Source organism: Colletotrichum truncatum (assembly GCF_014235925.2).
Source record: "Colletotrichum truncatum strain CMES1059 chromosome Unknown Contig_0001, whole genome shotgun sequence".
NCBI lineage: Eukaryota > Fungi > Ascomycota > Sordariomycetes > Glomerellales > Glomerellaceae > Colletotrichum > Colletotrichum truncatum.
In genome coordinates, this window is record NW_027222398.1 from 7,355,021 (window position 1) to 7,374,641 (window position 19,621).

At 49.0% G+C, this 19,621-nt stretch overlaps 8 protein-coding genes across 8 annotated transcripts; 4 read left to right on the plus strand and 4 right to left on the minus strand.

The window, feature by feature from the left end:
- Positions 1–19: 19 nt before the first annotated feature.
- On the plus strand, positions 20–778 carry CTRU02_202052 (POS9-activating factor FAP7; the record flags this gene model as incomplete). The annotated part of the gene is made up of 3 exons (XM_036725413.1): positions 20–202; positions 255–400; positions 586–778. 3 exons carry the CDS (start codon positions 20–22, stop codon positions 776–778), a joined length of 522 nt encoding a protein of 173 aa, XP_036583091.1.
- A 573-nt stretch (positions 779–1,351) lies between these two features.
- CTRU02_202053 (HAM1 family protein) lies at positions 1,352–2,257 on the plus strand (the record flags this gene model as incomplete). The annotated part of the gene is made up of 6 exons (XM_036725414.2): positions 1,352–1,525; positions 1,601–1,674; positions 1,779–1,923; positions 1,988–2,024; positions 2,071–2,104; positions 2,158–2,257. 6 exons carry the CDS (start codon positions 1,352–1,354, stop codon positions 2,255–2,257), a joined length of 564 nt encoding a protein of 187 aa, XP_036583092.2.
- A 35-nt stretch (positions 2,258–2,292) lies between these two features.
- CTRU02_202054 (peptidase family c78) lies at positions 2,293–4,013 on the minus strand (the record flags this gene model as incomplete). Its single annotated transcript, XM_036725415.2, has 8 exons — positions 2,293–2,633; positions 2,690–2,841; positions 2,897–2,928; positions 2,982–3,193; positions 3,243–3,347; positions 3,399–3,489; positions 3,545–3,895; positions 3,948–4,013. 8 exons carry the CDS (start codon positions 4,011–4,013, stop codon positions 2,293–2,295), a joined length of 1,350 nt encoding a protein of 449 aa, XP_036583093.2.
- A 948-nt stretch (positions 4,014–4,961) lies between these two features.
- On the minus strand, positions 4,962–5,802 carry CTRU02_202055 (GTP-binding protein rhb1; the record flags this gene model as incomplete). Its single annotated transcript, XM_036725416.1, has 4 exons — positions 4,962–5,201; positions 5,291–5,419; positions 5,502–5,641; positions 5,751–5,802. The coding sequence occupies 4 exons, from the start codon at positions 5,800–5,802 to the stop codon at positions 4,962–4,964; spliced, it is 561 nt and encodes a 186-aa protein (XP_036583094.1).
- A 1,272-nt stretch (positions 5,803–7,074) lies between these two features.
- CTRU02_202056 (rheb small monomeric gtpase) lies at positions 7,075–9,578 on the minus strand (the record flags this gene model as incomplete). The annotated part of the gene is made up of 2 exons (XM_036725417.1): positions 7,075–7,326; positions 7,386–9,578. 2 exons carry the CDS (start codon positions 9,576–9,578, stop codon positions 7,075–7,077), a joined length of 2,445 nt encoding a protein of 814 aa, XP_036583095.1.
- Positions 9,579–10,832: 1,254 nt separating this feature from the next.
- On the plus strand, positions 10,833–11,959 carry CTRU02_202057 (uracil phosphoribosyltransferase; the record flags this gene model as incomplete). Its single annotated transcript, XM_036725418.1, has 5 exons — positions 10,833–10,999; positions 11,154–11,512; positions 11,624–11,778; positions 11,839–11,855; positions 11,908–11,959. 5 exons carry the CDS (start codon positions 10,833–10,835, stop codon positions 11,957–11,959), a joined length of 750 nt encoding a protein of 249 aa, XP_036583096.1.
- A 170-nt stretch (positions 11,960–12,129) lies between these two features.
- CTRU02_202058 (uncharacterized protein) lies at positions 12,130–12,690 on the minus strand (the record flags this gene model as incomplete). The annotated part of the gene is made up of 4 exons (XM_036725419.1): positions 12,130–12,287; positions 12,359–12,406; positions 12,458–12,596; positions 12,646–12,690. The coding sequence occupies 4 exons, from the start codon at positions 12,688–12,690 to the stop codon at positions 12,130–12,132; spliced, it is 390 nt and encodes a 129-aa protein (XP_036583097.1).
- Positions 12,691–14,348: 1,658 nt separating this feature from the next.
- On the plus strand, positions 14,349–17,023 carry CTRU02_202059 (GTP cyclohydrolase ii; the record flags this gene model as incomplete). The annotated part of the gene is made up of 16 exons (XM_070203970.1): positions 14,349–14,671; positions 14,771–14,893; positions 15,121–15,186; positions 15,238–15,377; positions 15,436–15,479; positions 15,530–15,567; positions 15,623–15,692; positions 15,740–15,779; positions 15,832–15,887; positions 15,939–15,981; positions 16,051–16,133; positions 16,185–16,326; positions 16,496–16,658; positions 16,722–16,751; positions 16,809–16,894; positions 16,950–17,023. 16 exons carry the CDS (start codon positions 14,349–14,351, stop codon positions 17,021–17,023), a joined length of 1,521 nt encoding a protein of 506 aa, XP_070062552.1.
- Positions 17,024–19,621: the final 2,598 nt, after the last annotated feature.

A 19,621-nucleotide genomic window follows, 5' to 3' on the forward strand; every position in this document is an offset into this window, starting at 1 on the left:
ACTTCTTACTTGCGCCAAGATGAGAACGTCTCCCAACGTCATTGTGACCGGCACACCAGGGGTAGGCAAGACTACTCATTCTGAAGAGCTTGCCAGACGGACAGGGCTGAAGCACCTCTCGGTCAACCAGGTCGTGAAAGATCGGGAATGCCATGAAGGTTGGGATGAAGAATTTCAGAGTTGGATTGTCGACGAGGACAAGGTTGGAGTTTTATCTTCATCCTGGTAACCTTCGCTAACTGAGTGTGATCTAGCTGCTCGACGCCATTGAAGATGAAGTTGCGGATGGGGGTTATATCATTGACTGGCACGCTTGTGACTTATTTCCAAGGAGCTGGATTGATCTTGTGGTCGTCCTTCGTGTGGACTCAACCACACTGTATGACCGTTTAACGGCGAGGTAAGGAATAAGGGCGACCTGCAAGTAACTTCACAATCGTCCTTTTATCATGGTGAAAAAAAAAAAAAAAAGAAGAAAAAAAAAGCGGACTCTTCTATGATGAAAAGGCAGAGAAAATAAAGACGTGAAAAGCATGGGGAGGTCAAAATGGATCATGAAACAAGACTAACCCGTGGGTGATATAGAAAATACCCCGAAGCCAAGCTTCAAGAGAATCTGGACTCAGAAATCATGGAGGTGCTTCTTCAAGAGGCTAGAGACTCTTTTGATGAGGAGATAGTTGTCGAACTCACCAGCAATACTTCAGATGAGATGGAAACAAATGTATCAAGAGTCGAAGCATGGGTAGAGCAGTGGAAGAAGGATCACTCGTCATGAGGGACTGCAGGAATGTACATAATTACTCGCTCACGTCGAGATTCATGTCAATGATGGGCTGCCGCGGGCGTGATGGGTATGAGGACCTGGCGCATCACCAGACAGTCTTTTATCAAGTCCTAGTGGATGGATACGCTTGCCATGTGTTATACGGGCTTAGTAAGCCAGAAACATGCATGCTAGATAAACAAACCTGGGCGTTTCTAAATAAAACAGGTCGACGCATTATGTCCGGCAGTTGTCTGGTGTATTGATTCTGTTTTTTTTTTTTTTTTTTGGATAATCAGCAATCAAACAGTGCGGCTGGCAGTGGCCGAGCACACTTATGCATTAAACCGAGTATTGCCCCGATAAGAAGAGCGGCCTGCCTGGTAATTATAAACCATGCTCATTAGATCAAATATGCTTGCATATGAATACTTACCTACGATAAACTGTTACTTTTCTTACTCGTGTTCATCATCGATCGTGTTCAAGCTCGTTGCCAATAGCTCCAACTGGCTCTTTACTGCAGCAGTCACTTTTATATCGTTCATACCACAAGCATTTTTTCGACTCACAGACTCCATCAACATGGCAACACCACCAGTAGTAAACTTTATTACTGGCAATGCCAACAAGTTGCGCGAGGTTAAGGCTATCCTTGAGCCCGCGATCACCGTGCAAAGCCAGGCAGTAGACCTAGAGGAGGTTCAAGGCACGGTCGAGGAGGTTACACTGGCTAAGTGCCGCAAGGCCGCAGATACGGTAAGCTGACGCAAGACACAGAGCTTATAAGTATATATGTATACATGTATTGATTCGCCATATTTTTCAAATCAGATCCAGGGCCCTGTTCTTGTCGAAGACACCTGCCTTTGCTTCAAGGCTCTGAATGACCTTCCTGGCCCCTACATGTAAGTTCACAGGAACCCATAGGCATTTGGCAACGATTGCCTATCGCGTTCGACTTGTCCACTCTTTCCCATTGTTGGACATTTTTGACTGACTAGGTAATAAGTAAGTGGTTCATGGAGTCCATTGGGCACCAGGGGCTGAATAAACTCTTGGCTGCGTATGAGGATAAGTCGGCCGACGCGGTCTGTACCTTCGCCTACTCACCCGGCCCGGGCAATGAACCAGTCCTTTTCCAAGGTCGTACCAGAGTAAGCCATGCTATCCCCACCTCCCCCCGACAAGTTGGAGCAAAAAGGCCAATAAAATGACTAGGGCAATATCGTACCGCCTCGAGGCCCTGCTGACTTTGGTAAGCCCTTCTCAATTTCTCTTCAACCTAGCGCTGACATGTTAAGGTTGGGATGCCATCTTCGAGTACAATGGCCAGACGTGAGTTGTGCCCTATGGTCTGGATCCACCAGCTCTACTGACGGACATCACAGCTATGCTGAAATGGACAAGGCCGCCAAGAATGCAATCTCCCATCGCGGTCTTGCGCTCAAGAAGCTTCAGAAATGGTTTTCCCAGCAGAAGGCGAATTGAGTGTCGTCATTTACAGAATGGCAATCAGCGGTTATTCATTTGGCTTCCTCAATGTACTTAAAGCTGGCTGGGGGCTCATCGGCTATTCTGATCTGGTATGGATGTCGGCCCATCAAGCCTGGGTATAAGGTTAGCTTAACTCTGGAAAATGCTCCTTGCCGCTTCGCCCACCTAAGAGTTTCAAACTCGCGATATCGGCGCAGGTATTTGGAACCGCGCCGATAGGGTTTCAGAGATTCATCCGCAGATCTGTGCTTGAATTTTTGACCTATAAGTCGAGCAAGCGCAGGCGGATCGCGGAACATAGGATCAAAAACTAGCAGATTGGAAGAACCATTCTTTTGTTTCTCGAAGCCGACGATTGTCAGTGAGTGGCCTTGGTTTTGTCAGTTCTTGAGCAAATGTAAAATAGTGCGCTTCGGAAGGACAGACCAGCATGCTGGAAGTAAATGGGCGGAAGTGTCGTACAGGTCACCCGAGTGGGCTGACTGCATGTCCCCTGCGTGAAATACTTTTCGACAGCCATCATCAACTTCGCTTCAGATTTCCCAGGTTCGGGGTCTTTGAATCCCTGGGCAGTGCATCTTGTCCAGTGTCAGTAACGCACCGAGTGTGGCTAGGCAAGCTCACTGTACTCACGGGATTCGAAGACTGACGAAGAGTGCCTGCGCCTGTGGGGCATCAGAGTCAATTGTGAAATCCAAAAGTCAAGGCTATGTCTCACCTCCGGAGTACCAATATATTTTCGTGTGCCCTTGATACCTCCCGTTTCCAGGCGGCCTTGGGCGTTAATGCCCATATCCCAAGCCTTTTCGATGTATTCTTGTATCTCAAATATAGTGGGAAGACGCCCCCGGAACTGATCCTTACCGGGAGCATCGGCACCGTGAATGTATGAAATCAACATTTGAATATTTCGGTAGCCGCAGAAACCGCCTGTTTTAAATGAGCATGCTGGGACACTAGCTAGACAGCATATACGCACCCTCTTTCTTGAGCTTTGACACATGTTGGACAGCAGGATGACAAAGGTACGCATAATCTGTTGACCTACTCTGTTGAAGAAGCTGCTCAAGGACATTGATTACCCCTTTGGAATGTCAGCAATTGCCTCATGAGATGAACCGCTAGCTGGATGTACCATCACTCGTCATCTCACCTCCCTTATGAAGTAGAGAAACAAGCCAGTCAGGCATGTGTTGTTCGTGTGCGTATTTCCCTAATTCTGCTTTCTGCAAGCTGTCAGGATAGGTTACTCCGTTGAAAAGTTGCTATGTGCAAGAATACCCCCAGTCTTTTCTCTCTAGCATCTCTTTGGTCCTCGGCTGGCGGCATTGACCAAAGTTGTCCCCACCCGTGAATGAACTTTTTTTGGGTTTCCGCCGCAGTGCCATTGCCGTTCCAACTACTAGACCCGACTGTGGGCGTGGAGTTGGAGTTCGGAGTACCATTCATCATCTGGTGGCTCGATGCGTCGGCGGCTCCCTGACGTTGTTCCTCAGCATGGAGGTCGACGTGATAGTCCATCTCTGCTAAAGACACTACTTCGCCGCATGTTTCAATGGGACACTCGGCATATTGCGCCTGGGAAGTCTGATAGCCTGGGGGTTGATTTTCAGGGTGGTATGTCTTCATGTGCTGTGACAACGGTTAGCACAGGCATCCAACACAGTCAAAGGACTAAGCCAACCAGCAACATGTCATGGCAACCCGCACAGACCGTTCCACAAGACGGACACATCATGTTGTTTTCCATGAGATGAAAATTCAACCTCGACGCGAGGCAGAGTTGATGAGGCTGGAGGTAGAAAAGTGCAGGAATGAGTCGTTGAGAAATGAAGGAGTAAGACGTGAGTTGTGAAAGGTTTAAGAGTTTCCCGCTCGTTCAAGGTAGGCTTAAATAACTGTTGGTTGTCGCCTTTATGCACTGCAGTGTACCATCTTTGGAGGTGAGAAAGCAGCCACCAAGAGTTGTAGCCGAGGTGTAATATCTACGTCAACCTAAAAGTAAGGAAACAAAGACGCCGTTAGATAAAACTTTAAGGAAAGAGGAACCCGAGTTGTGATTTTGAGATATTGCCTTGCGTGTATTTCCTCCACCACACAACAAATGAGAAATAGTAGGGGGCTGACAGGTAGGATAAAGCTCGTACTTCGCCGAAGGCGTGAAGTCAGGAAGTAGACACTGCAAGTTATTAAGCGGAACAGCTAGTTTCCCAGGCCTTAGGTTCAACAGAGGAGGGTCCGCTGAAGTATGAAAGGTGTCTGAGCAAGCCGATGATGTGTCACTAGGGTTAGTTGCAACTTATCGATAAGAGCATAACCCTTGTCATGCAGACTTGGGTCATAATATCCCCATACTAGCGGTTCTGCTTCATGCGACGTCTTGATCGACTTCCATCTGTGACTAATTTTGTGTACAATCAATTTTTAATATATATTCATATTATTTCACCAAGTCAACTTATACTAGAAATGAACCTCACCCTGCTACGCTAGGAAATATGCACATCAGGTTGCCATTGAATGTCCGGGCCCTCTGCGTGGGTGTTATGATGGTGTATAACGTATGTTAACATATGGCCTGCCAATATTTTACTGACACATTAGCTCGCTGTCCCCACAGCCGAAAAGAAATAAAATCAAAACCGCTACGAGGTTGAGATGAACAAGAAACTGGTAATTGTACAGAAATTAATAAGCTCTACATCAGGGTACATTTGCCGCCTTCCGCGGCCTCGTTGGGATTTTGTGCCTTCTCAATCTGTGCGATTAATATCTCGAATGCCTTTGAAACGTTCTCATTATATCGCGCGCTGGCTTCGGTCCACCCGCATTGAATCTTCTCGGAGAGCTTCTTCCCTTCTTCGGCGCTGACCTGTCGTTGCTCAGGTCGTAGATCGCTTTTGTTACCCACAATGACAATAGGGACGGATTCGGTGCCCTGTGTGTCGTCACCTCATTAGCGTTGCTCGTTGCTTGCTCCTAATATTGGAAATATGGCTGAGTATTTTTATGAACTCCTATACGAACCAAATGATTCAGGATCTTCTCCCGTATAACTTGCACCATCTCAAAAGATGGCAGTGATGACACTGAGTAAACTAACATATAGCCGTGGATGCCAATGAAATGCTTCGAATTTAAAATACTGTATTCATCCTGCGCGAAGGTTCGTTCTGTCAGCGATTGCCGTCATCGCCAATGCTACTTGGTTTGCTTGTTGCAACGACGTCTAACATACTTGACCAGCAGTATCGACAATCTCTGTTGCGTATTCTTGTCCTTTGTAGCGTATAGTCTTACTGAAGGTATTCTCGATGGTAGGGTAATAGCTGTCGACGAAATGACCGTCCACAAACTGGACGGCAAGCGATGATTTGCCTGTGCAGTGGCGAGAAAGTTAGCGACTGGTACGTACGGTATATTTCCTACCACTTCATATGATGCGAGACAGCCGGCAGGAATAAGGAAGACCAAGGGTTTGACAGACCAACGGAGCGGCTGCCAACAATGGCCACTTTCCTGTTCTTTGGTGCCGGCATTTTTTGAAAGTATATATTCTAATCGTATTCTGGGCAGCTTCTTGCTTTTCTAGGGATTCTGATCTTCCCCTTGTTGACGGAATCAAGACCGAGATGGAGAGGCGATGCTCCTTGGGTCTGGAAGAGAACAAAAGAAAAGGTTCTCAAGAGGGAACGTCGAAGCGAAGTATCGGAAGAGGCGAGGGCAATATAAGGTTGACAGAAATGGTAATTGTTGAAATAGTAGTAGAACCAAAATGTACCGTGACCTGGGTTGTAATTGCTGTGATGGAGGGGTGAGAAGGCGGCACGTGTATGAAGGAAGATTAGATAGGCACGCAGCGGAAGTGGGTCGGCGCCTCTAACAGTGGGTAGAGATACGTCAAACTAACAGCACCCGGCGGACCCTCCCAATAGGGAATCGATGGGTACGTACGTAATGAGCCAGGCTGGCTGCCTGCCACTGTCACAGCCCCAGACTTGGGTTCTCCCCCCCCCACCGATGCACGCCAGAGCACTTCAGCTCAGTTTTCAGTCCAAACTGGAATGTAGGCCTGGTGGAAAGTCTTCTAAATTTAGAGCAATATACGAACTTATGGCTTTAGTTTGAGAATCATGAACGGTTCCTTCTTTGTTTCTTCCTAGCCGCCTTAATATTCAGTTTGTTTCTTTTAAAGGTCCTGTCACCCAGTTTTACCAGCAGATTGCACCGCGAAAGGTTTGAGCATTGTGTGCGTTTCTCTAACCTTCTCAGATGTCTGTGGTCTAAAATCGCAATATTTGCGTGCCAGAGAACCACAACCTATATAGAGCAATTGCACACTTGACTAGCATTGTTTTCATATGCCTGTCAATATTCTCTATATGCACCTCATGGCCTTAGGTAACCTTTGTCGCCCGCCAAAGTTGCCTTGCTGAGATGTCATAGCTTATCTCCCTTACTGCCCCCTAGGCACTGCTTCTTCACTTGCAAGTGATACTGCAATTCTCCACGAGAAGTAGGTGCCCGTGATATTTCCTGGACTACCTTGGCTAAGCGAATAGCTGATTTTGAGTAGGGTGTTGGGGGCCTGTCGAGTTCTGCTATTGACCTAACAGGCATGAGGATAAGGCTAATTGGTGTTGCGTTGCTCCCTAGTTGCTGGAGTGCGGCAGGCTAGTGCTGGTATCTACCCGATACATATAAAGTCGTACCGTCATCTTGTTTGACTTCTGAGACGTTTCCTCGATCATCATATCTTCATGTACCGCATTTGTCCAAGTCTCTTCATAGGACAGCTCGTTGATCGTTACTCATAAAGATAGTTTATGTTTCTGCCTCAACTCGTTAACGAGATTTTGCAGACTCGTTGTCAGTTCGTCAGTATCGACCTTCGCATGCAGAGTCATAAATTCTTGGATTGAGTCGAGCAGATACTTGATGCCCTTTCCTTGACTTTTCTCCTTTAACCGTTGAGGAACCTGAGAACCCAGTGAAAGGTAACCTAGCAGTATGGCCAAATACCCATGGGCTACGGCCACTGATGTTTTTTCCACTGAGTCGGCCTACCGTTCAAACAATTAGCTTCACTTCCAATACAACCAGAGAAGCCACCGCAACTCACCATGACTGCTGATTCTCGATTATCCAAGTACACTTCTATCAATTTGTCCAGCGGAGACCCATCATGCTCCTGCCACGCGTCAACAGATTGGCGAGTTGAAAGACAATGCTCTGAGGTGTTGATCATGACACCCAGCATCAGCATGAGCATTTCATAAATCTCAGTAGAAAATGCTCCGTTGCGGACAGATTGTTCCAGAAGCTCAAATGCTGCCAGGCTGGTTGCAGCCAGCTCCCGAAATAACTCGCCCCTGCTAAATGCTCCAGCTGCTGTGGGGTTATTGTTTGTTGTGTTCAGGGCGAGTTTTAACGTTGTAGACTCAAACTCGCCGAATTGTGCCATAGGCCGCGCCATAGCCGCTGTAAGAATGTCGGCAAGTACAGGAAGATAGCGTTTTGTCCACCGAGGCCCGGCCTCAGATTGCATTGCTGCAATAGAGTAGCCTTCAAGAAGAGATAAGGCAACCCCACCTTCTGTCCCCCCCATACCTTTCACACGGCTCGTTTCCCAGCCTTCCTTGACGAACCCAAACAGCTGATCTGTCAGGCTTGCAAGAATATTCCACGTAGCTGGACCGTCGCTGTCTTTGCACAGCACAGAGAGAACTTTGAGAGCAAGCATTCTCGGCGACAAATCGAACGATGAGGAAGTTTCCCATACCTCCAGGCTTTGCAAAGTCGATTTCAGACCGCGCAGAGATGTTTGTCCATACTTGGAGATGCCTGACCTCCGTTGAATAGATATAGCCATAATATCCTCGTCTTCGTCAAACATCCTAGAAGCTAGTTGCGCAATACCTTGAGATTCAAGCTGCGGAACCAGATGAGGTACCGAATACGAAGTGAAAAGTACGAGAAGAACAGAAAGGAGAATGAAACCATTGATGATGTCTTCCTCAGCCCCAATTGCCTGGAATAGAGCATCCTTGGCGCCTTGATCGCGAAACTGACGGACAAATGTCTTGTCCCGAAGCTTGCTTGCCAATTCCAACAACGCTGTGCGTCTCGTTCGCGACGATTGTGACTTTGCCGGCTGAGGAGTGCCAACTCTCTCAAGTAAATCCGCCATACTGTCTGCAAAACGATGGTTGGCACCAGCCTGCCTCAGCGCGTGGATGTCGATGATGCCGCCACCTTTAGATGCCGCATCTTCCTCCAAATCCTCTTCTTCAAATGAAAAGGAAGCCAGCTTAGACAATGCTGGAGGTGGCGAAAGGTCGATCTGGCTGTCGAAACCCATCTGACTACCGAGGCCGTCTCCCCCCGAATCATCTGCCTTCAACGTTCTTTGCTCACCGTATGTTGAGCGGAACTTTTTGGTGCTTAAAAGCTGTTTGGGCCGTGCCGACAGCTTTGGCGTGGCTAAATCTGCGGGTTTGGCCGGCGTCGAAAGTAAGGATTCCTTGCTGACTGTCTTTACGACGCCCCTATCCGAAAATTCCGAGGCGTCTGACTCGAAGTCGGAGCTATCCTCGTTCTGGGCGGCCAGCTGGTCAATCAAGCGTACACGTCTTGGCTCGAGTGATCGTCTCTGCTTTGTGACGGGTGGCTCAATGGTTGACATGCTTGAATCGTCAATTTGATGCCCTATCTTGGGTGACTGCATAGGTTTTTCATTGCTCTTTTGTAGCCCAATATCATCCCTCTGTGCAGCCTCAACCCTTACAGGGTTATGGGATTTGGCAGGAATCACCTCGCCCTCCCTACGACTCTTAGGTCTCTGTGATGCGGACATAGACCTGGATGTAAGGCTCGACTCATGCTTAACAGAGCGCAAAGCAGCAGCGCTGCTCGAAATGTATGGCGATTTAGTCTGACGAGGGCGGGAAGACATTGTCGGTTGCGAGCCGACGGCAGCCTTGCTGTCGAACCTGCCCTCGGCCTTGGCTACAACGGTTGGCGGTAGCCTTCGCTTCTTAAAACCCCCTGTTGCGTCCGACTGTGACCCGGGTAAGGTGTCCGGCAGCGGCACCGCGCGTCGGGGTATTGGTTTGTAGCTAGACTCGTCGTCGGGCAGATCGTAAGGGTCTCGGTTTAAATCTGTAGATAGCGACGGAGGCGAAGCACCCTCATCGCCAGCGCGTTGTGTACCGTTGGTCAACTCCAAGAAGGCATGTATGGGTCGTTTACGCGAGGTCTTGCCATACGTTGTGGTCTTCTTTCGAGGAACGCCAGGTCCGTCTCTGGTAGACATGTTGTCCAATTCCGCGAACCTCAAACTGATTTATAGCCTCTAGGTGATCCCGCAAGTGATTGAGATAGCAAGCAGTTGCGTCGCAACAGAAACCTCAAGTACGCCCCATGCGGAAGATGGCGTCAATTGCGGGGAACGAGCGTGATAAGGCGTCTTCGGATAGCGTAGAGAGTTGTTGTGCTCGAGATCTTGGTTGGGAAGGTAGGCGCAATGGAGCGACAAGAACGCCGGGTTTTAGCCGGGTAAGACGATGAGTGTTAAGAACTAATTGTGATGGATTGCAATATTAATACGATGGCGATTGCTGGTCTAGAGTATGGAACAGTTTTGAACTGCAGGGCAATCGGTGTTACGTTGTCTTGCCTTCTGCTTCGCGTCTCACAAAAACCGAAAGGAGACAGCTCTTCTTGTTGCCTCCCCCACGCCTCCTTCTCCGGAGCGCTTTACCTACTGGTCTGGCGACCCCAGTTCAGCCGTTTTGCGGGAAGATACGTACCGTCAAAGGGACAGGACTCGCTCGTTCGGGCATTTACCGGGGCTGACCACATTGTATCCCCGCTTTGTAGGTTAGGCTCCGATTGTGAATACTTATGACGTGAATACCACGTATGCAATCTATACCTTATAAGATAATAAGAGTATAGTTATCAAATGAAGAGCAGACATGCATTGAGATAAGGAGTTCATGCGATAATGTGCTCATTGGCCCCTCCATGACCCTCCATGACCCCACATGACTCTTATCTTGTCCTCACTCTCCATCAGCGCCTTCAGTACCTATCACTTAGCTAAGGCAAAACATGGAAGGTGCCGTGCCTGATCCATACCTTGCCCTGCATATCCGCACCTGCCAGAAGGTGCTTTAGGGTAAATACTTCTGCATACTAACTGCAACTCAGCAAAAAGCACTGGTCGGCAAACGGCGAGCTCCATAACGTCTCGTGACATTTACTCGTCCAAACCCTTTGGGTCCTCGCGCGCATATTATACTGGGTTTTGCAAGCTGCATTCCGAGGCTTTCCACCAGTGTTCCCCAACCCGAAACTCAAACTTGGACCTGAGCAGCAGTCAAAGTCTAGACGAGCTACATGCCTTAGTTCTCGCAACTACTCCCTTACACACCGTCTTTGCACATATTGTGCCACACTCTGCTTTCGAGGGTAGTTTTTTTTTCCCCCCAACCTCGGTTGTCCGTTTCTCATACCCCCCTGATTCAAAATTAAATATCCAAGCCACTGTCAAACACTGCTGAAAATGACCAGCCACGATTTGAAGTCCGCCAACACCAGTGGGCCTACCCAGTGTGTTGGACCGTTGTACCGCTCTGAGAGCCAAAAGCCTACAGCAACTGTATCGACTGAGATGAACTTGGACAACGTTACTATTCTTCCTCAGACACCCCAGCTTATTGCTCTCCTCACGTAAGTTCCTTCGGATTCCTAGCCCGCCCCTAAGGTAGTTATACGTGTCTTGGCTAGCCCTTTCTCCCTAGATATATCCGTCGAGGTCCAAAGACGATACGCAGGCGAATGGGCAGGCTTCACAGATACAAACATTTTACTGACTCATTTGCAGTATTATCCGGGATAAGAATACTGAGCGTGGTGATTTCATTTTCTACTCTAACCGTATAATTCGGCTACTCGTTGAGGAGGGTTTGAACCACCTACCTACAGTTGAACATGATGTGACCACACCCGTTGGCCGGACTTACTCGGGCCTTATGTTCCAGGGCAAGATTTGCGGCGTTTCCATCATGCGTGCTGGTGAGGCTATGGAGCAGGGCTTGCGGGACTGCTGTCGATCGGTGAGAATCGGCAAAATTCTGATCCAGCGGGATGAGGAAACAGCTCAACCGAAGCTATTCTACGACAAGCTTCCTGAAGATATTGCTCAACGTTGGGTTCTTCTGCTAGATCCGATGTTCGCCACAGGTATATCAATCATGAAACCAGCCCAGCCCAGCCCAGTCCTCTGTTTTGCCGAACTGCTGAGTTACCCCCCCTCCCGTAAGTTGATTTGCTAATGTTCTTTCCCCTTTTCAGGAGGTTCGGCCATCATGGCTGTGCAAGTCCTCAAAGCTCGGGGTGTTCCCGAGGACCGCATCCTGTTTTTGAATTTAATTGCAAGCCCCGAGGGCATTAAGAACTTTACCGCCAAGTTCCCCAAGCTCCGGGTTGTCACAGCATTTGTTGACCAGGTAAGTACAACCATTGGCTCCACCACTTGGAATGAGTGAATCTAACAAGATTCGATGCAGGGTTTGGATGAAAAGAAGTCAGTGTCCATCAAGCATTTCAGTCGTGCTGCTGTTAACAAGGTCTTATAGCTACATTATCCCCGGCCTCGGCGACTTCGGCGACCGGTTCTACACTGTCTAAAGACACGCCAGTGTGCTCTAGACAGTCACATATACCCAGATGACTGTATCCTCCAACTGCTTAACTCAGTGGCTCTTCGATACTACAGCCTGTTCCGGTGGGCGGATCTGTACCCAAAGCCGTCCCCCATTTCCAGCACCCGAACTGGGTTAAACAAGACCATCGAATCTCTAGTAATCATCGTCATCTGCGTCGATACCCTCTCCACCATATCTTCTATCGTCATCATCGTCATCGTTCACTGCTCGGGTCGGAGGTGCGCGGCGACCACTAGAGGTCTTACTCAGGCCGCTTCCACCAGCAGAGCCTGCTTCTTTGGCCACGGCGTCTATTGAGATGTTAGAGCTGGATTCTTGGGTTGCCAATGGGGCATGTCTAATGTATAGCGATAACACTTACCCGCAGCATCTACCCATTCTCCGTAAACGTCAACTGCAGCCGAAAGGTCTATATTTGTTTAGTACTGGCGGACAATAATAAAACAGCAGATGAGCTCACAGTTGATGCTACACTGGAACATTTGGCCGCACACTCTGCAATCCAGTGACCCGACGCCCGCTTTCTTATCCAGCTTCACGGCAACCGAGTCTTCGTGGTTGCAGAAGAGACATGTGAACTTAGTCGGCAGGGGGTCCTTCTATAACATGTGTAAACGATTGTGGTGACAAGGAGGCTGATCAACGAACCTTCTTGGGTCCCTGGGGCTTACTCGAGCTCTTGCGCTTGCCCATAATGCAGGAAGTAGACCTGTCTGGGTGGTAGTCCGGAACGGGCGCGGCCGGCGCGTGGAAATTAGAGAGCGGTCAGTTGACGGGCGTCAAATAGTTTGATCGATGGTAGAAACCGATTGATGTGCGCTGCCTAGGGATCAAGAAAACATAAATTTGAATCAGATGAAATATATCTTTAGACTTGTAAAAGATGACGAGACTAGGAAAGTGTTCTGCGACTGCGACTAAGGCAAGATTGGGATTTTGATGCATGCGCGGCGCAAAGTAACTAAGTTGTGTAGGATACAATGTGTTTGCGGTGGAAAAGCTCTTATCACGCGGCAGAAACAACTAGCCTCATGGCTTATCAGGAAAGCGGGGTGTGACTGCTTCTGCCCAGTTCCCATGGCACACTGCACTCCGTATGATTAGTAAGCAAGTCATTTTTATTGTATCCAGGAGAGAAGGTGGTTCTAAACTTTCCTTCACTAAGCTTGCGATCATTTGCCTCTTTTGCTAGCCATGTGTCCACGTATACAAAGTTATTGTTGCCAAGTATGGGAGGTCACCATAGGATGGAGTGTATATTCGGATATTGCAAGCATCTTCCGATGTAAAATCACGGTTGTCAAGCCTGAAAGCAAGCTGGAGTTGCCCCTCATCCCCTCCATCGGTACCTTGCTTCGTTGTTTTGAAGTGGAGATGATCGCCCAATGAGCGAAAAGTGTGGGGAAGGGGCAGGGGCAGAAGCAACCCGCCCCGTCAGAAAGCTCACATACAAATGGTGCCGCTTTTGTTGCTAGCGTACGATCTTAATCCCAGCATAACGAGGTGTAGGTGTTATCTCTGTGAAGGCTGTACCACCTGGTAAAGAGGCATGTTCAATTGTCATCCGATAGTCCATATTTGGAAGGGACACTTTTGGTAGGTGGGGAACATCTTTTCCCTTATCTCTGACGCTGTCCGCCGCATCATCCACTATCTTTCTCCCGGTTGCGGGCAGCCCCGCACAACCTCTGAGGTAGCAACTGGCCGGCGCTGTGCTGTGTTCTAAAACTTGCATCGGAGGTGCGATGCCCAGCCCCCATCCAACCACATCCTACCCCAACTGTCGCGCAAGCTCCAGCTAGTACTGCAGTGACGGGACTTTGAGGTGCACGCGGCGCCTTCCGACAGGTCACAAGATCTCGCTTGGGCAGTGAACCTAAGCTCAAAGTGCCTTACCTATGCAGTAACCCGAGGTAATTTGGTACCTTAGCTTCCTGTAAACTGCTTGCATCTTGCCAATGTCTATAGCTGTTTGCTACATGACCACGCCCTTTTCCATCTTACAAACCCAAATATTGATTTGGCATCCTGCAAAGACGGTGGACCAGCCATCGGTGGTCACCGACATGTGTTGTCCTTCTTAAGAGGCTCCAACTTCCCGTTTAATCCGAATACAACAGGCCCCAAGCTTTGCCCTGTCTCACTTATTCTCGTCAACCTCCTCCTCCCTTCCCTCCATCATCCTCTTCTCTATTGCTTCCCTTTTCTTCCTATTATTTCTCTCATCTCTGCCTGTGTTTGGTGAACTTGCACCGCAGTCATCGCCCGCATCACACGACAAATTGCCCGACAGGCTCCTTTATCTCTCTGCTACTCTTGTGCTGTCAATATTTGCCCAAAAATTGTTCGTAATGAGCAGCAAAACGCCCAACGATGAGGCCTTGGCGCAGGTCCTAAGCTCGCTGCGCTCAATCCAGCAGACTCAATCGAACCTCGTCGCTGCCGTCGATACCCTGGCTCAGCGATACCAGCAGCTATCTGGCAACGAAAATTCTACGATTACACTTCGCCCTAGTCCGTCCCTCGAAGTGGCCCTGGAGGCAGCCCCTACCATTGACCGTCATGATGCTGGGATTGATTCCGACCAGCAAGCCTCTGATTCTACTTTACAGGCTCCAGCGGTGCCCTCTTCCCCAAGTCAGCGATCCGGGCTTACTTCCCGCATTATCCTCACGTACGTTGCTGAGTTAGACGCAAGCATTCAACCAGACTGTCCCTGTATCTAAATTACAATTGAATTCTTCCCGACACAGATGTTGACAATGATCTACAGGACGTATCCGAAGCAGATCGGAATCAAGCCGCTTCCATTGAAATGGGGAGAGTTAGATCCTCACAATAGAGGCCCGGTTGTGGTTTCTCGATCTTCATCTACAATTGGGAGACGTAATGGTCCGTAGCCATATAACCTCCCGGACTATGTGTTGTTATAGCAACCAGCTGACATATTTGCATGTATTTAGCTGTTGGAGGTTAGTTAATACCGTTCCCTGCTATGTTTGGTTTTGATGGAAGCTGACTGCGTGGATCCAGCCCAGTAAGTGAATGCCCAATATTTACCGCCCCTGGCTGGACGTATGGTATCAGAATCTCAGTTGTTTTGGCTGACTGATGAGTACTCAGTGGGGGCTCTTACTCCATTTACTATGCTTTGGCTGTTGCCAGCAAACAGCTTAATCTAGAGCACAGGTAAGGCAATTATACTACACCTGTTAGTTCTAAACTCATCGTATGTCCAAGGCCCGACTTTACCAACACAGAGCCTGCTGCCAAAATTGGACCCTTCCCGCAATGGGGAGATCCTAAGAAGATTGTTGCCATGGATCCCTGGGGTCATTTGGCGCCATGGCTTTTCAAGGACACTATTGAAGGAGAGAACGGTATGACCAGCATGTAACCCCCTGTCAAGTGCGACGATAAAATAACATGCAACTCTAGTTGACATCCGTCCTACTATTGCCATTACAAAGGCACACATGAAGGTTGTCAGATTGTATCATTGTCACAGCTGTGCGAGCTAACTGTTTGCCAGCTCCCGGAGCTAGAAGAGAGTGTTAAAAGTGGCAGACTGTAGACAATCCCTTGCCTGTGTTAAAAAAAAAAAGTTTCACTAATATGAGGGCAGTGTACCTGACGGCAAAGTCTGCCTCAATGACCTTGGAGAGCTCGCGGTCACTAAGTTCGCTGTTGAGCCCGTATGTTCGCTGTCCTAAAAACTGTGATGTAGCTAATCTGTCTCTAGGTGTGGTATCTTCCTGGAGTAGCTGAGAGATTTGGCATCGGTTCGTCACTACGAAGCTTATCAACGGTATTCAGGCAACTAATGACGCTTAGATGAGGGTGCTCTGAGAAGATCGCTCTTCGAGCACACAGGTGGTAGCTACCCCGAGGTCAGCATTTTTTTGGCAATGCAATACTCATGTTCTAACGCTTCTCGATAGTTGATTACCCGCGGAGATATCAAGGTCTTCCTTCCTCCCATTGGTGAGCACCACTGAGCAACTTACTACTTGACCTGGAAAGGAAACCTGGTTGACCTGTTCATCCTTAAAGGCGGCCTAACCGTTTATTGCTTTGGCGACCCGGCCAAGATGTCTGATGAGTCAGTGCGACTAGCATTGCGTATCCATGATGAGGTTTGTATCTCCCAAGGCCATGAAACAACTAAGATACTCATATTGCCACAGTGCAATGGCAGTGACGTCTTTGGCTCTGATATCTGCACATGCCGGCCTTACCTTATCTTTGGCATCGAAGAAGCTGTCAAAGAGGCACAAAGAGGTGGCAGTGGCGTTGTCATCTATTTCCGAAAGGAAGGTAGAGCTCTCGGAGAGGTAACCAAGGTATGTTGCATCATGCACATAAACAGCTGGCGCAAAGCTAATTGAGAACGCAGTACCGTAAGTATATTCACGGTCCCTGATCCTCGCGTTATTTGATAGGAGGCGACCTGTGACCCTTTTTGATGCTCTGTAGCGGATGCTGATGTGGGAAACAGTTGTGTATAATGCCCGTAAGAGGGGCGAAGACCGAGCATCAGATTATTTCAAGAGAACCGAGAATATCGCAGGAGTCAAGGATATGCGATTCCAGGCACTGATGCCAGATATCTTGCACTGGCTTGGAATCCGTAAAATTGATCGTATGCTGAGCATGAGCAAGTAAGTGTCATGCCACCTATCGGTCGCGATGTGTGATGACTAATGATGGATGGTGGCTATTAGCATGAAGCACGATGCCATCGTGGGACAGGGGTAAGAATTGAACGCGCAGCGCAGCCTAATTTTCTAGTTGTTTCTGATGGACCATAGAATACCCATCCATGAGCGAGTTGAGCTGCCAGAGGAGTTGATCCCAGCAGATTCGCGAGTCGAGATTGACGCGAAGATCACTGCAGGTAAGCGAACAGAAAGCACTGCAAACCCCTCCCATATACTGACACCTGAGTCTAGGATACTTCACCGCAGGAAAGCGCATGACCGAAGATGAGTTGAGAGCTGTGCAAGGTCGACTATGGGAGGAGTAAGTTCCCGAGAGCCAAACCAACGGCCAAATTGCTAATTTTGCTCGCAGTATTGACCACTAGAGTCTATGTCCTCAATGTTGATTAAGATCTGCTGGTGGCCGCAAGCCGGCTAAGCTCAAGCTTGCTGAGGAATCAAGGGCGAAGCAGTCGGGGAGCTTGAGATATTTGATAATCGTGCCTAGTGGTGAAGAGCGCCCCCACCGACAACCGTGCCTGTTCCATTGTGCACCCCCTGATAAACGGATCGATAAAGTGTCTGATGGAACTGCGGATGAGGGGCTGGGGGTAACGCCTCTTCCCTCGGGTCATGCTAGCAGAAAGGCGAAGGAGGAGGCAGAGCACCATGTTAGAAAACATTGCAGCATCATCATCCGTACTAGTAAGTAAACAAAGTATAGAAAAGGACCCATTGAACGAGTTATTACATCGAATCAAAAACTTTGTATGATGCTTTTAGCAAATCAGTCGAGACGAAATGTGTTCGGCTAATGGAGAAATACGATTATCATACCACCAGGCGGGCGAGGGACATACACCTGACTGGAACATACCTTAGTGAAATCCGAATACCTTGTGTATGCAGAAATAGACCAGGGCGTTGTATCCCATGCAGCGCCTGGCCAGTTCGCCAGCTCCAGGTTCTTGACCGGTCCGTAACGTCACGGCGGTATCCTGCGGTGATTGGACTTGAATTGTCCGGGATTAGACGGGAGCTGGTTGACGAAACGGTTGGCCACCCCACAGTAGCTGCATGCGTGACGCCGGCCATGCATGACCTTTGCGTATAAGTGCCCAAACAGACACTCACCGACCCATACAAGACAAGACACATAGTTGGGAGCCGGTCCCATCAGGCACCGGCCATGTGGCCCAATGACCTTACGCTTAGCCTGTCAGCGGAAAACCATCGACCAGGCTCGGCCCCCATGAACCGACTCTCCCGCCGGGACGTCGGGGCTCAATGGGATGTTGATAATGTGCACGATGCCCGCTCGATGACCGGAGCAGCAGTCATGATATTGCTATGTTCCGTAACCATTGCATCTTTGCAGAGACGTTCAGCAAGACTTGTCCGTATCCAAACCTTCTGGCCAACACGCCTACATATCCATCCTTAGTGAGAAAGAAAGTACAGTTATGGCCGCCGCTCCCAGGGATTTGAGAGATGGAGATGGCGTGCGGAGGAGAGAGTCATCACCACGGCCGGATCGTAGACGTCGGCCAAGGCTGTTACGAGCAAGCGCGACCGAACCTTCCATTACAACCACATCTAATGCTAGCCGCGGGGCCATGTCGAGCCCGCAATCAGCGCAAAGGGCCACTGAGTTGCTTAATCGCGTAGCAATCTACTCTGGCCCGGCCCCGGAGTATTCGCCTACATCCGGCTCAGCACCTCCGATGGCGCCTTTAAGTGTCGACGACGTGACCACAGCAGTTGCCAACCGAGTGCAGAGTCCCCGGGACCACCATCCCTGTCCGTAAAACGCCACGACTATATTTGGCAACAAACGTGATTTGCTGACGAAGATGCGACCAGACTCCAACGGCTACTTTAGTTTCCCGAATTTCGACGCATGGGATGGGGAACGGGGGCATGACGATAAAGAAGAGGATGTCTGAAAATGGCGACGGCGTACAGATGGCAGGGCATGGAAACAGGGGCTCGCACCAGCATTGAGGCGCCGGGAAAGACTGAGACAGAGGTTGGCATTAGCAAATACGCCATTGGCCATCATCAGCCATCTGATCGCTTTCATCGACCAAGGCATCGATCGCCGACAAACCAGGTTCTTCTTTAGAGCCGGCAGAAGTGTTAATGCTCCATGCGAAGCCTGCGGACAAGGGATCCGTGAGATGTCTGGTGTAGACAAGCAGGTGTACGCGATGAGCAACCAGTGGCATCGATTTCGCAGTATTCGTCAGGAACTCATTCTCCCCACCTCCCTATCGAAAACCAAAAGAAAAGAAAAGAGAAGGAGGAGGGTGGAAAGCAGCAAGATTCGCTGCGGATAAGGAATTGGGGACGTTGTAGCTAGCAATAGGAATCTTCAGTCGGAGAAATTGTGTGGATGACATTTCGCTGGTGGGCAAGTAAACACAATGAAGGATGATTAATGGATGCGTCGAAGTGCGACTAGGGCCGGTATATGGGGGCAAAGACGTCAGGACAAGTTTGCACATGTACATTAAGAGGAATACCCACACAGCTCAATAATTGATGCGGGTTTCAGAGTTTCATAACCGACCTGGGCGAGGAGCTCAGTCCTACCAATGCATAACCGAATGAATTCCAAAGTGAAAACGCTTATACCTTACTGAAAGTGAGAAAACAGGAGTGCTGTGAGAATTGTGATCAAAATGCTCTGCTGTACGGTGTACAAAGTACCTGCTTCGCGGCAAATGGCTAATGGGCTACGCTGCCAAGATGAAGACAAGGACTGTTTTTTGCGAAACACAAAGAATTTGGACATCAGTTACTACTGGAATAAAACATTAATAGTCGAAAATGGGCTGGACCTTGGTATTCAATGATTCGGTTGGGTTGAGTTCATCATCTTTGCACAGTAACTCGAGGGTCCGTTTCTCCAAGCCTGGTCA